We start from the raw sequence: 14,211 nt of genomic DNA, 5'->3' as shown, positions 1-14,211 counted from the left end.
ACAACAATTTCAAGGTACTATTTACAAGAATCTCCATTTTATACAACTGAATACCTCTAGCGAACTACATTTCTTAGGAAAATATTGCACTTTGGACTGCACTACATTTATTTGACACCTTTATTTCAATGTGGCCATAGGAATAATTGTCTACGAGGCCTACACAAATATTATAGCTATACCAAGAGGGATACATTAAATCAATCACAAAGTAATAAATACTGAGATGGTAACACTTTATAAGCACCATCATGAATAGATGGTAATTTTAATGTTAATTAAACTTTAGTTAATAGTTATTTGAACAAACAAGGAAATGCTTTAAAACCCATTTATTAAGCAATTGTAAAGGATTACGTTCAACTTTACAATAAACAATTGCTCAATAAATGGTGTTTGTTAACACTGAAATAACCATTAAAGGTGCACTATGTAAGAATTGACCACCTGTCAAATTCATACTCCAAAAAAATAGAGGGTGACATATCAACAAAATAACCGCTAACTGCTGCTAACTGTAGCTGGCGTTAGCTAGTAAACCCAGTTAACCTTGAAGCCAGCTGCCGTATTAGCGGACTCTTTTACTACTAGACTATCCCCACTTGAGGTAAACTGGCTCGGGGCTAGCTGGTTAGCATGCTAACTTTCATAGATATATCTGCAATACAATACAAAGACGTCTTCGACATACTGTAACGTCTTAACTGTTATGTGTTCGCATTCTGTTAATAATTTCAGTTATTTTTTTAACATTCGTGTTACCATTATTTGTTTTAGGAAGAATCCTCCGGTTCATGTCAGTCATGGATTACCTTAAATGACCCTCAGTGTGTCACAGACAAATCGGCGACTTCCATCTGCTGCTGGCCTTGAAATGTGAACAAACATAACACCAGTGTGCCTACGAATGTTAATGTTTCAGACCCCACAGTCTGTGCAAAATAGTGTTTTCTTTGTGCTGCAGCTGTGAAAATATCAGCTCTAGGAAAGGAAAGGAAGTGCAGGCCTATTTAGTTTGGTCACCAGTGTGCTGACTAAGTCAGACGCACATATTTTTTCCAGTTAAGTTGTCTGGGAACATTCCAACTCACTTCTTCTACTATGCAGAAGTAATGCAGTATTATACAACTGAGGCTTTAAGTACAAGACTTTGAAACCTGCTGAAGCCAACACTGGTAACTTACTGCAAAGACAGAGGTAGTTTGATTTGCCTCTACATAACAGAAAAACAAAACTCTTATTCCAACAGCTTCACATTGAGACAATATTGATAGTTTGGTTATTATAAAACTAATGTTTTGTTCATACAGACAGGGTTGACAAATCTACAGCCCTGTGATTGGGCATCTGAGGTGGGTAGGGGCAAAGCTGTCGCCAGTGGTGGTAAATTATTAGTAAATCTTTGTAAACAGCTGGTTCCTTTTAGTTTTTTTAATAGCTGGTTTTGCAATCCCATTTATTTACCAGCACTCTTAATTATTGATTATTTAACCAAAACAGCCTTCGTAAGGTTGTGTAACTGACCCTGTAATTGCTCTTTTGGGTATCTGCAGTAATCACATGTTTATGCCCAGTGCCAGGCTGCTAACGTGTAATTTGTGCAAACCAGTCATTGGGGGGTGTGAGCTCACTTTTTAATAATTTTCCCACAGCATACTTTTCCCACATTGCGGGTCACTTTCTATCATTGCTTTGACATTTCAGGTGGGGGCCGATGTGACTCAGAAGACCTATATTTTCTATATTCAACGAAAACCACATTAAAGTCCAAGAACATGCAGGTTTGTTTCCCGAGATTCACTTATAAAGCTACTGTATATCTCCTGCTAAACAAAACAGTGGACGTGATGGGAATTCATTTCTGTCCTCTCTTAGAAACAGCGGCATCGATTTAGAGCTCTTAAAGTTCAACGGCATTTTTCACAGCAAGTCGTTGTTGTAGTTTCATGTGGTCGCAGGCCAAGAATGTAAAGTCACCATAGAGACTGTCTGCAGATTTTATTGTCTCTTATTTTCTGTGTGATCATTACTTGACACCGACGAGGTCATACTGCTGTTGAGCAACATGTAATAATGCCCCAACCTGTTGTTTGGCTGAATTGTTAACTGGGGTAAATGTATGAGAGGTGAGCAGCACAGCAAGCCAACAGATTTCCACAATATCTGTAGCTGCCACTCATGACACTGTAACAATACTCCAACTGTGCAAAAACAGAAGAGGAAATGTTTTCTTAAAAAGATAATAGAAATGCAAGGTGAAGGTGGTCATGAACTTTAACTGGAAATTTGTGGACTTTTTTAAGAATGTACTAAGAAACACAGCATGTCGCCTTCGATATGCACACACAGACTCAGGAGGCTGCAAGACCAAATGATTTAGAAACACCTCATGCAACAGTTTAGTTCCCTTCTCTTCTTGTGAAAACATCCTCTTTAGTGAGTCATTTTCATAATGTTACTTTTAATATATATGTATGTATATATATATATATGTATATATATATATGTGTGTGTATATATATATATATATATAAGCATTGAACCATCGAGTGTAGTCCAAAGAAGAAGCGCAAATCAAATGAAATATTTCAGTGGTAGCTAGATGAGTGATACTGGCTCCCTAAATTAATGACACAATAGAGGCTAAATCCATTCTGCTATTATACAACTCAGGAGGAAGCCAGAATGTTAACAGTTAACTGACTAATTAGACTTATCTCACTCTAACAAAGAGACGTTAGATAAGAGATTGTATTGTTAACTATTAACATCTTCACTTCCTCCTGAGTTGTATAATGGCAGAATAGATTTGGCCACTCTTAGGGAACCAGTATCACTCGTCTAGCTACCACTTAATTTGGTATACCTGTACAATTTAATGCAGTCCAATACAACAGCCCTGCCCTAAGGGGCTCATAATCTTCAGCCTTTGCTGATATTGACGGAAAAAGGAACAGAATAGTATCAACTATGACCTCAATGATGAACATTATACGCATAGTAGACTTTATGGCACAACAGTTGTATTTGGTTGCATTAGACTGTACAGGTGTACCTCATAAAGTGAACACTGAGTGTATATCCACAATTATTCAATGGATTGCAGTTTGCTACAGATATTTAGGTTCCCCAAAGAATGAACTGAAATGACTTTGTGATTGACTGACTTTTCATTGTGTGACACCAGCAGGTCAAATGATTCGGTAAAAAAGCTTGTTATCTACTAGTGATTAGCACAACATGTGATGTATCCTAATACATTTTATGATCCTCAAGCTAGCGCCACTTTGAGATTTACATTTTCAATCTAGAGTGAAATGTCTTTACAGCATAGTCTATATAGGGTAAGTTGTACTGACTTGAGAAAAGCCAAGATTTTTTATCTAACGCCATCATCAGATTAATTTTCGGTTAGCCCAAGACTTTGGTTTATTGTTATTTATATTACATGTTTACATTCCCACTAGCCGCCCCTGTAAATTGTGTGTAGTGCTAATTAGCAAATGTGTGACGTTTTAAATATTACCTGCCGAACATTAGCATGTTAGCCTTTTTTGTATTAGCATGTTAGCATGTACCTACTTCTTGTTCAAGATACAAGATTTATTCATTAGTCATTATCACTGGTGGACTTGCAAATTAAAACATGATCTAGTGTCCTCTAGGGTGCCCTTCTAGTGCTCTTTCTACACACTGTCGCCCCACCACATACAGCGGGTGCCCTTTTTATTTTTTTTTTGCCCCTGCCCCTCAAACATAATGAGTCCACTACTGGTTATTATGCAATACAAGGTTGTACAATGAAATATTAGTTTTTCCTTTATGCTACTAACTAATTAAGATTATATAAATGGATGACTAAATAATAAGTCATATATGTGGAGTGCGGAGGATGAATTGAGGAGTCTCACAGCCTGAGGAGTAGCAGTCTGGTGGTGTGACAGTGGATAATTCCATATCTTTTGCCAGATGGCAGCAAGGTGAACAGAGTGTGGCTGGGATGGGTGTTGTCTTTTAAAATCCTTTAGGGTCTGTGTAGGCACCTCAACTCACCGATATCACTGATGCTCAGTAGATGGGTACCAGTGATGTTCTGGGCAATTTTACTCACCTGCTGCAGAGCCTTCCCGTCCTGGACCATGTAAGAACCAAGCCACAGGAATGGGCCTTTTTAAGTTTCTGTAAGAGGCAGAGTTGTTCCTTTGCAAAACACATAAACACACGTCATGAACCATGACTGATTACACCAAAAGACGCAGGGCGGTCAGGACCGTATGAGAGAAAAACATCTTCCGTTTCCCATAACGCTGCTAAATCCCATTTAAAAACTGTTTTATGTCCTCTCAGAAAACAGCTAACACTCAGAGATCTTTTTGTTTAGGTGAAGTCAATTATGAGATCAGGCTTTCCAGGATGTAAACTCAGCAGTGGTGATCCTTTCTTTGAGAAAAGTAAATGAGGCCAGTCTCTACGTCGACCACAGCTGGACCTATAATCTTTTAGAGTCTTACATTGTAGGATCTGACAAAACAAGCCTGTTAATGATACCTCATGCTGTATACTGTACATATTCACATATTTACATGAATCAAAGCAGTCAGGTGAAAGAAATGTGTTTTTATTCTTTGTCTTTTTCGTGTCTTCTCATTTGCAAAATTGAATTATACTTTTGTATCATCATGTGCTCAGTTGATTCTGAAACTGCAGGTACTTTTAGACTGTTTCCTGCTCTTGTGTTGATGATGAGGAAGTGTAAAGATGAACCACTGGACACCTGTGCTGTAGCTATGCAAAATCACAATAAAGAGGGGAAGGAGTGAGTGAACATCAGTTTTGCACTCGTCTCTATTTCTGCTTCATGTTATTTCAAGCATTAATCTGTTTCAGGGCTTTGAATTTGAAGCTTAAAACCTCACTGTGACATTCATCTGATAAATGCCAGAGCAGAGCAGATATTCATGGGCTCAATTCAGAGTGACTCAAAATCCAACTTCACCCATCTGGTTTATGGTTGGCTTGAAAAGTTATTGTGAATCTGGTTTGGTGTTTGGCCTTCAGAGGTTGTTTTTTTTGGGGGGGGTGGAGGGGGGGTTGCCACAGGAAACCATGTTTCTGCAGCTGCTAAACCAGACAGACAACCACAACACACACCTGCAAGGGCGACGTGGACCAACCCAATCCAAGTTTTCTACTGAACCCCACTTAGAACTACATGTAACTGTGCAGACAAAACCGGTTGTGGTCTGCACATTTGGTGTCATGGTGCTCTGGCAAAATCATTTACAAGGTGCAGAAGACAAAAGGAGGTACTGTGAACTGTGTTCACGCTGTCAGAGCCACGTCTGTTCATACAGTTTCCAGATATATTAGGTTGAAAGTCAAAGATCATTTTGAGGTGATTTTGACGATATAGCACACAGAATCTGGAAGACTGATCGAGTCTGATTCTATAAGTGAAAGAACCACACTGTGAAAATACTCCACAGCTAATAAAAGTCTTGCATTAAATTGCATTCGCATTGCATTGCATAGAAGAATGCAAGTACTTAAAGTATCAGAAAAAAGTACTAATCGCTTTTGGATTAATATTACTGCTGCATTAAAGGATAAATTTGCCCCCACATTAAAATTTAGTCATTATCTTCTCACCCCCATGTGGATGAGAAGTCGGGTGAAGTTTCAATGTCCACAAACACGAAAATGTCTGAAGCTCTGCAGCAAAACAGTGTTGCAGGAAGCCCTGAGATCCCAAATTGATTTGAAAGACGTTATTTACAACCTATTAAAGCCGAAACCTTCACTTCTGATTACTACACTTCACTTAGCAGGCATTCTATCGGAAGTGGGTGCACAAGCTAGATTGTGTGTCAAGAGTGCAAATTACAGGTGGAGACAGAGAGTAAACTTACATATAGCACCTTTAATGTTGAGTTCATTTAACTACTTTGTATACTGTTGGCTAGTTTGATCTACAGCAGTTTTATCATATTCTATAAGATCATCAGATATTTGTAGCATGGCTGTCCTGTGAAAACCACATATCTCCGAGAATCATAAAGACAACTTGTTTTCAGAAACACAGGCCTGTATTCAGCTTTGTGACAATTCATTTTCCAGCTAATCCAACAGGGTTTTCAAATGGATTAATTAGCTTCAGCTTTAACATTCAGTTAAAGGTATGATATTTGCCTCTGAGATGATAAAATGGAAACACTCAGGTAGAGTGCAAGTACCTTAAATGTTGTAATCTGTAACTGAGTGAATGTACTTAGTTACATTCCACCACTGGCAGCTCCTGTATGATTTCTTGGACCAAACCTCACACACTCTTCAGTATGAACACACTCCCTCTTCGATCCTGCCTTCTTCACTCGAATATTATCTCCTGTCACCCTCCGTCAACCTAACAGTAACACATCTCTGTCCCAGAACAGATATCTTTATCACTGTCCCACCCATGAGCTCTGCAGGGGGGGACAGTACAATCTACAGTGCGTGAACAATCAGCCTTAAACAGTAGCTGAAACAAAGTGAAGTGACAGCTGGAATCCAAAGATGGTACTGCATGTAGATGTTGATCTGAGTTGATCTTGGCACAGTTCTTCTGTAAGCATTTACAGCTGCACCACCCTGAGACACTTCTAGTAAAAAAAAGAAGGAAGTGATGATCTGTAATGGGAACAATAGCATGTGAGAGCCAACAAAGGCATCTCTCAGAATCTTTATTTCCTTCTCAGCACGCGCAGAGATGCATAAAAGATTATGAGGAAGTAGTTAAAGGTTAAAAAAAAACAGTGCCTACTTGTTTTAAACCTTTGTGCAGTGTACTTAAATAGATAAAAATAAAGTAAAAGGCGGCCATGAATGACGCTCTGACGACTACTATGGATGATGCAATTCTCATCCTGGATGAGGGCAGACAGGGTCCCAGGGAGGGTCAAGCATCTTCTGGTGTGCTGCTGACGAACGATATGCTATCTTTCCAATAACAGGGGCCAAGCTTATGCACACAGGGCTTGGCTCTGACATCTTTGGTTATATAACGACACACGTTGGTTTGTACAGAGGCAAACAGTCTACCTTTAGATATTTATTTAATACTTTTGTTTTCAGTATGAGTCATGTAGCCTCGTGGCAGTGGGTGTACCTGCACGCTCATGGCTCAAATCATGTAAGACCTTTTTCTGTATCTCCCTGTTCCACTTTATTTTCTAACTTTAACTGTCATTCATGGTGCTGATTGTAACAAGCAGTTTGGTTAAGTGCACTAATGAATATTCTGTTTCTACCCACGCAAGCATAATTTTTCCACATTAAACAGATCTTTATCTCTTGTTCATAGTGTAAAAATAGAGCAGAGCACATAATAATTTGCATTAAGCATACTTAAGCCTGTGGCAGAGTTCTCTATCCATGCCAGTTTCGAAATAAAGCCCTGAAATTTGTACCTGACATTTGAAAGCTGTGTTTGCAGCTGGGAGTAGGATGACAGTGACCACATGTGGTCATTACAGAGAACAACACCCGGAGTGAGATAAAAAAATATTTATTGGACAGACATGTTAGCCTCACAGTCTGCTGCACAGAAAAATCTGCTTATTAACACCATAATACATAATACATCACTCACACACTCCAACACGCAGACAACAAACCTCATTGACCAACATCCACACACACGCACACACACAGCTTCACATCTGCGAATGAGTTTCCTTTAGTGGCTGGGTCTGAAGGGGAACGGCATCCCCGTCATGAAAGGCTGAGCGGGGTACTGAGGGTGAGAGGATGAGTGGGCGGCTAGAGGTGTGTGTGGGGCATGTGCAGGGTGTGCAGGGTGTACTGGGTGTGCTGGGTGTGGGGGGTGCGAGGCGATGGGTGAGTGAGCTGCGTGCGGGCTGAAGGCCAGCGGAGGCGTGTGGATGTTGTTGTAGTACATCACCGGGCCTGACAACACCAGCTGGAGCAAACTGGAGATGGAAAGAGATGAAGAGGAGGAAAGGGAAATGTTTAAGCAAATGTTGTACACGTCTCAACAACAACCAGGACACATCCAAAATACAAAGGCCCCAACAAAACTACACTTAGATTCAACTAGAGATTCTTTTATCAGTGAGCATCTGCACAGTTGTAGTCTGATTATGATTTTTTGAGCTTCAATACTGGATTACTGTTCTTAAACATGCCTCTTTATGTAAGTAAAATAATTCAGAATTTGTGTTTTTATAGTGATATGTACTTTACATTAACTATACGTAAACAAAAGTATGCCTTTGTGGAATCAACCTGACTGTGCGACAACCTTTGCCAGTATGCTCACTACAGCAATGTGGTGGTTCTAAAATCAACCACCTCATTGGCTCTGGTTCTTGAACTGGTTCCATTCAAGAATCTTGCAAACTTGCTGCTGTCTAACAAACCAGCAGGTGTTTCCACCAGTTTTGAGTAGGACCATTCTTATCAAGGATGACGCATCCTTGATAAGAATGGTCCTGCTCAAAACCTGCGTCATCAATGGAGGGCATCTTGCTTCAGATAATGGAAGACCTGCTGTTTTTTTTGGTTCCAGCTCGGCACCAACTATTTAGGCTCCAAACCAATTTATTTTTAGTCACAATGCTCGAAACAGTTCAAAATTAGTTGAGTGAAGTGAAACAGAACCAGTTTCATGTTGGTAGAAAAGGCGCATGTGTTGTCAGCACATTCAGTATACAACAGGGTGAGTACAGCACTATATTTAAAGGACAAAAAGCCTCGTATGTCATCAGATATGTCTCAACCTTTCATTTCCCAACTTAAATTACAGGAATTCAATCTGTATTTGAATGAAAGTTACAGTGTTAAACTAAAATGGTTTTATTTTTATCTGTAAATTATCTGGTGAGTTTACAAAATCTCAACCTGATCCCATAGTCTGTATTTGACTTGCTGAAGTGATTGGCTCAAGCTCAAAGTCCCGCATTTGGGAAAACCGCATTTTAGTGTTTTTTCTTCTTGTGCTGCACACACAGACAGACAGGGTGTGAAAGTTTTTGGCTAAATGGGGGGGGGGGGGGGGGGGGGGGGGGGGGGGTTAATTTCTTGCGCTGTAAAGCTCCAAAAATGTTTTGTGTACTGTGAATCTTCACCTAACTTTCCATGGGCATGGGGGTGAGTAGCAGCTGTAGTAGTAGCAATGACTGAATCTTGGTTTTTGGTTGAACTGTTGCTTGAACCATGATCAAACTACTCTACTTCTGAATGTAACTATTTTTAACCGTGTTCTCCTGTTGTGCTTATTCAGTTTTAAGTGGACTCTCAACATGATTGAAGTCAGTGGATCTTCAAGATTTGAATAACGGTTGAATGAATTAAATAGTTCCAGCTGAAACCATGTAGGCTTTGGAAATTGTTACAAGGTAAAGGAAAATAAACGGTTCTTACTTGTTGTGTGGGAGGCGGGAACAGATGGCTCTCAGGTCCTCTGTAGAGATAAAGCAGCATTACATAAGCACCAAACATCACACCACAGCATCATGAGACAATCCATGTGACAAGCAATCAAACCAAGTAATCAGTTATTTAGTCATCAATTAAAGGGGCGCTGTGTAGTTTTGAAGAAGAAATTCAAACTCAGAATTTTAATATTTACAACATTAGTGAGGTAATAATACAAACTCAAAAATATTTATTTTTTCCATAACTGAATAAACAAGCTGTTCTCAGAGGAAAATAAGGTCCCCAGAACACTGTTTGAAGCTAGAAAGGTGGCAGGGTCCGCCACAAATAAACAGTACAAAAGTATGAAAACGGTGTTGTCCTTTAAGGTCAGTTTGTTTAGTTCAGTCATGAAAACAAAGAGAGTTTGTTTATTTAGTTTTTTTAGGCAAAAAAAAAAAAAAAAAAAAATCACTCAGTGAAGATCATTTTTCTCTTCTGATTAAGGGCGCACTCACTCCGTACCATGCTGAAGCATGATTGTCCTTCCTCCCCAGTCCCCCCCGCGCTGTCCTCCATTGACATTGCTCCGGCCCCAACTGGGCCTGAGCACGGTTACCTCTTGTACATATGTGTCCACGTTGTGCACCCGTGCATGATAACCTTCCAACCATGCCAGGGCTAAGAAAATGTTCTGTGCTTGAGCATGGTACGGAGCGCTCACACTAGTCAAACAAACTGGACTTTGGGGGTCAAACATGCTTGGGCACGGTACAGATTGCCTAGAGTGAGTGTGCCCTAAAATTTCTTTCCCAGAACTGCATAGTGCACCTCAAATCTGTAACTTTTCATAAGTTGCTGTGCTTTGCAGGTCTACAACAAAACATGTGGAAATTTTGAAGCTTATGTGAAAAACTGATTTCTCCCTTTTAAAATTGAAAAAGCTTCAGCTTTCATTCATGAAAATACTAACAGGAAGTAAAATGTATAGCTTCAAGCATATTGGTTCTGTTTTGAATGCCTATTTATTTTTATTTTTTTTAACTAAACTCAACTTCAAAATATAAGGGAAGCTACTGAGGACTTTGCGTAAATCCATGACAAAGCAGGAATTTTACCTAAAATGTAAATCCAATTCTTCTCCTCCATCCACTTTTCTAGCCTCTACTTCTGCACCACTCTTATCTTTCCAGCCATTAACTTTTTCAGTCTTACCTCTCGCGCAGAGCAGGGCTCCATTGGCCATGGCCACCTGCAAGGCCTGTGCAAGCCGGTCCAGGGTCAGCTGGGACAGAGCCTGTGTGTCGGCAGATGACGTGTGTGTGTGCTTGTCGGCCTGGTCCAACAGCCTGGAGAGGTCAGAAGTCAGTGTTGCCAGGGACTCCATCTGGAGGAGTGCCAGGCGACCAAACAGCCCCTTCTCATTTAATATGTTTGGTAAAAGCATGAAGACCTTATGTGGAAGGAGATTGACAACAACAGGGGAAAATAGCTTTGTTATCTTCATCTTCATCTGTATCCTGAATGTAAATGTATGATGTAAGCAAACACAGCACACACCTGTAGGACACTCAGATGGAGAGCAGAGAACAGAGGCCCCACCTCTGTCTCGCTCTCAGAAGTGCCATTGGTCAACGGCAGCTTTTTGTCTCTCCTGTAGGCCAGCGGCGCTTTGACACACCAGCGTACCAAACCTCCTAAAGGTGTGACATCGAGTGAGCTGATTGGCTGGCTGCCAGAGAGGGGTGTGTTCAGGAAGGTGATTAGGACTAGACGAGGGTCATCTTGGATCCACGACACAATCATCTGAAGGAGTTCTGAAGGAGGTGTGAGCTCCTCTAAAAAGACATGCACAAAGATTTTCAACTTGTCTATGAGGATTTTTTGCCCAAATTAAATGTGTTTACAGAGGTCAATTCACACTTTATAGATGTTTTTGGATCTTTGTGTAATCCCACCACCTACCTGAGGTGAGGTCATAGAGCGTGGTGACAGCAGTGATGAACTGGCAGCAGAAGCGTGGACTGGCGCTGTGGATGTTCTGCAGAGTGGGCACCGAGCCTGGCACCATACTACAGTAGTCGTCTACCAGCACCTGAGCCAGGCGCACACAGTACACACGGTGTGTTCTCTGCAGGACACAAACACACCCAGAGGCAGATGTTCAGTAATACACAAACACAAATCCACACATGGAGAGAAGCACTAAGGAGCTGAAATACATCACACAAAAGTTCTCAATTAATCTTACACCCCTCTTACACATGTATTACAATATCTGTACCCAGATTGTCTCTTTAGGCTTTTTCGCTTACGCACTCTCTAAATTTCAACAACAAACTTTATTTCATTTTAGCTATAAACAAATATCGGTATCAGTGTTGTGCTGTGGAGATTGCATTTACACCCACCAAAGATCGGAACATATTGTGAACCGGACAACCTCCAGATGTATCAGGCAGTTTAGATCACCATGCATTTACACCTTGCATTAACAGGTATTCATAGTTATCTGGACAACATGTCTGGATAAACATCGCATTTTGATACCAGGTGTACATAGGGTGATAAAGTCAGCCTGAACAGGAACATAAAAACACACATCTGAATGCACATCTGTTTGAATCCTCACCTGTAACCAGGTAGCCGCGCATTCCAAGATAGGGACCCTGCCCACAGCAATAGCCATAGAGACGAGCTTGCCCAGCAGTGCCATGCGACTTTCGTCTGCCTGGTTGCCTTGGAGACTGAAGAGGGCCGAGAACATCAGCTGACGTACAGTATCGCGGCTCTGTTCCTGGAAACAGCTGCACATGATCTCCAACAGCTGGAGCTCCTGGAGGGCACTCATCCTCTGAAAGAGAAAGAAAGACAATTTATCGGCTGTCCACATTCATGTGCTTATATTCTGTATATTGGTTTATAAGCATTTCAGGGTCACGCAGTTTACCCTGGCTGGGGTGTTTCTGTCTTTGGGTGCATGCAGAATGAACTCCTCCACCAGCTCCAGGGTTTTGGAGTCGACCTGAGGGGGCTGCCTCCCTGACTGCACCAGGTTACAAATGTAGATGTCCAGGTGGTACAGCAGCTCCTTGGCTGCACTCAGCACATCGCGAGGCAGCAACGACTGACGGATGTCACCCATCACCACCTATAAAGATCAATACCCATACAGCAAACTTATGGATTACAAGCAAAGGTGTTGAGTGTTCAAGAGTGACATGTTACAAAATAGGTGATTTAACTGTAAATGAGTTAACTTTTGTTTTCAAAATTCAATAAATGCAACATGGACATGATGTTGTAGACAAAGTCTTGAAGTAATTTGTCGGAGATGTATGATATGCTGCAGAGAAAAACTTCAATAAACTAAGTGCACCTAAACATGTCACAACAATGCACTGAATCTCAGCATATGTTCGCTTGTCCCTACAACAAAGAAGAAATACAGCTGTAGAATGAACTCTGATACAACAATAGTAACAACAAAGTACAGTTCAACGCTACTTTTTTATATAACTGTTTCAAACTGTAGGTCACAGCTGTAACTCCACACTTTTCAAGTGGAGCAGCTCCACAGTCAGTCGGTCTCCTCCATCCTGCTACAGCTAATGTTAGCAAGGTTAGCTAGAAGACTATTTACTATACTGCGACAAATCTCACGTGCCTTAGTTATCATCGGAGCAGCCTTTCTAAGAGAAAATATACATCAAGTGAAGCTCTTACCTGTGAAATAAAGCTCTTGATATACTCTTGATACAAATTAGCCGATGATGAGAGTAGTGAATGGTCTCTAAACGACGACGGATCCACTTCCTGCTTCTACGGAAGCCTGCGTGGGATAAAACTACTGCCATTGTCGTAGCGAAGTCGGTGCATGTGCTGTTTGATTATGTCAACAAAGACTCCTTTCATTGTTTGCTAGCATACATTTATGCTAGCGGAAAAAAAACTTAAACAAAAAAGCGGTGGAACTCAAGTCAACTTTACCCAACAAAGCCGTATTTTTCAAATATTTAACAAAAATATCTTCATACAGTATTACATTGAAGGAAAAACAATGTGGCCTCTTCATTTCTGTTAGAAAATTTAGATATTTACAATTTAGCCTATTAGCTCATTTAAAATGGGCCATTTTATATATCTTAAAATTACATGAAAGGAAAAAAACGTTTATTTGTTTATTAAAAGGGTTAATATTACTTATTCCACTTGGAGATAAAATCGTGAGTTAGCCTATTTTACCGTCGAAATTAGGACTTTTGTTATTGTCCCTTAGTTTACTTTCATTTACATTCCTGTTTATCGGGCTTATATATTTACACCTGGATTTGTTTTTGTGTAGTTTGTGAAGTACACAAAACTAGCTAAATGTTTGCGGTGAAGCAGCTGGTGTGTAGTCTTGTATGTGATGCTAATATGTGACTAGCACTGCTGGCTGACCGTTAGCCTACGCACTTGACTTTTATGTGTCATTGTGATACAAACCTGTATTTACATTTTTGTATCATGCCACAAAAATGCCTTATTTAACAGTCAACCTTGTCATATTTCGTATACAGTAGACTATATCACACAGTTATGCCTCTAAATGCATCTGATGTAAACATGCAGCACATACAGAAGTTGTTGTTTTCAGAAACTATATATATCATATTGAAAATGACTGTGGCACACTGTAATCCCTTCTTATCGACACAGGGGCGTGCCCGCCAGGCACCGGACCGCCTGATGGGGAATAAAGCGGAGCAGTGGTGCGCCCTCTCTCTGCCGCGCGCTCCTGGCACCACTTCG

At 40.6% G+C, this 14,211-nt stretch overlaps 1 protein-coding gene across 1 annotated transcript; it reads right to left on the bottom strand.

Annotated features, from left to right (window-relative positions):
• Positions 1–7,530: 7,530 nt before the first annotated feature.
• ints15 (integrator complex subunit 15) lies at positions 7,531–13,216 on the bottom strand. The gene is made up of 8 exons (XM_073491477.1): positions 13,144–13,216; positions 12,368–12,568; positions 12,050–12,271; positions 11,383–11,548; positions 10,978–11,255; positions 10,633–10,870; positions 9,424–9,463; positions 7,531–7,970 (listed from the first exon to the last, which is right to left on the bottom strand). The coding sequence occupies exons 2-8, from the start codon at positions 12,560–12,562 to the stop codon at positions 7,718–7,720; spliced, it is 1,392 nt and encodes a 463-aa protein (XP_073347578.1). The 5' UTR covers positions 12,563–12,568; positions 13,144–13,216; the 3' UTR covers positions 7,531–7,717.
• Between the last annotated feature and the right edge of the window lie 995 nt (positions 13,217–14,211).

This window comes from Pagrus major, chromosome 21 (genome assembly GCF_040436345.1).
Source record: "Pagrus major chromosome 21, Pma_NU_1.0".
NCBI classification, from domain to species: domain Eukaryota; kingdom Metazoa; phylum Chordata; class Actinopteri; order Spariformes; family Sparidae; genus Pagrus; species Pagrus major.
The sequence above is the reverse complement of the archived record's forward strand: the minus strand, read 5'-3'. Positions and strand labels throughout refer to the sequence as shown.

Excerpts from the sequence above, each read along its gene's own strand:
- ints15 (XM_073491477.1), bottom strand. The coding sequence starts at position 12,562 with ATGGGTGACATCCGTCAGTCGTTGCTGCCTCGCGATGTGCTGAGTGCA. Across the intron at positions 11,549-12,049 it reads GCGCGGCTACCTGGTTACAG|AGAACACACCGTGTGTACTG; the intron begins GTGAGGATTCAA and ends TGTGTCCTGCAG. Across the intron at positions 11,256-11,382 it reads GCTCTATGACCTCACCTCAG|AGGAGCTCACACCTCCTTCA; the intron begins GTAGGTGGTGGG and ends ATGTCTTTTTAG.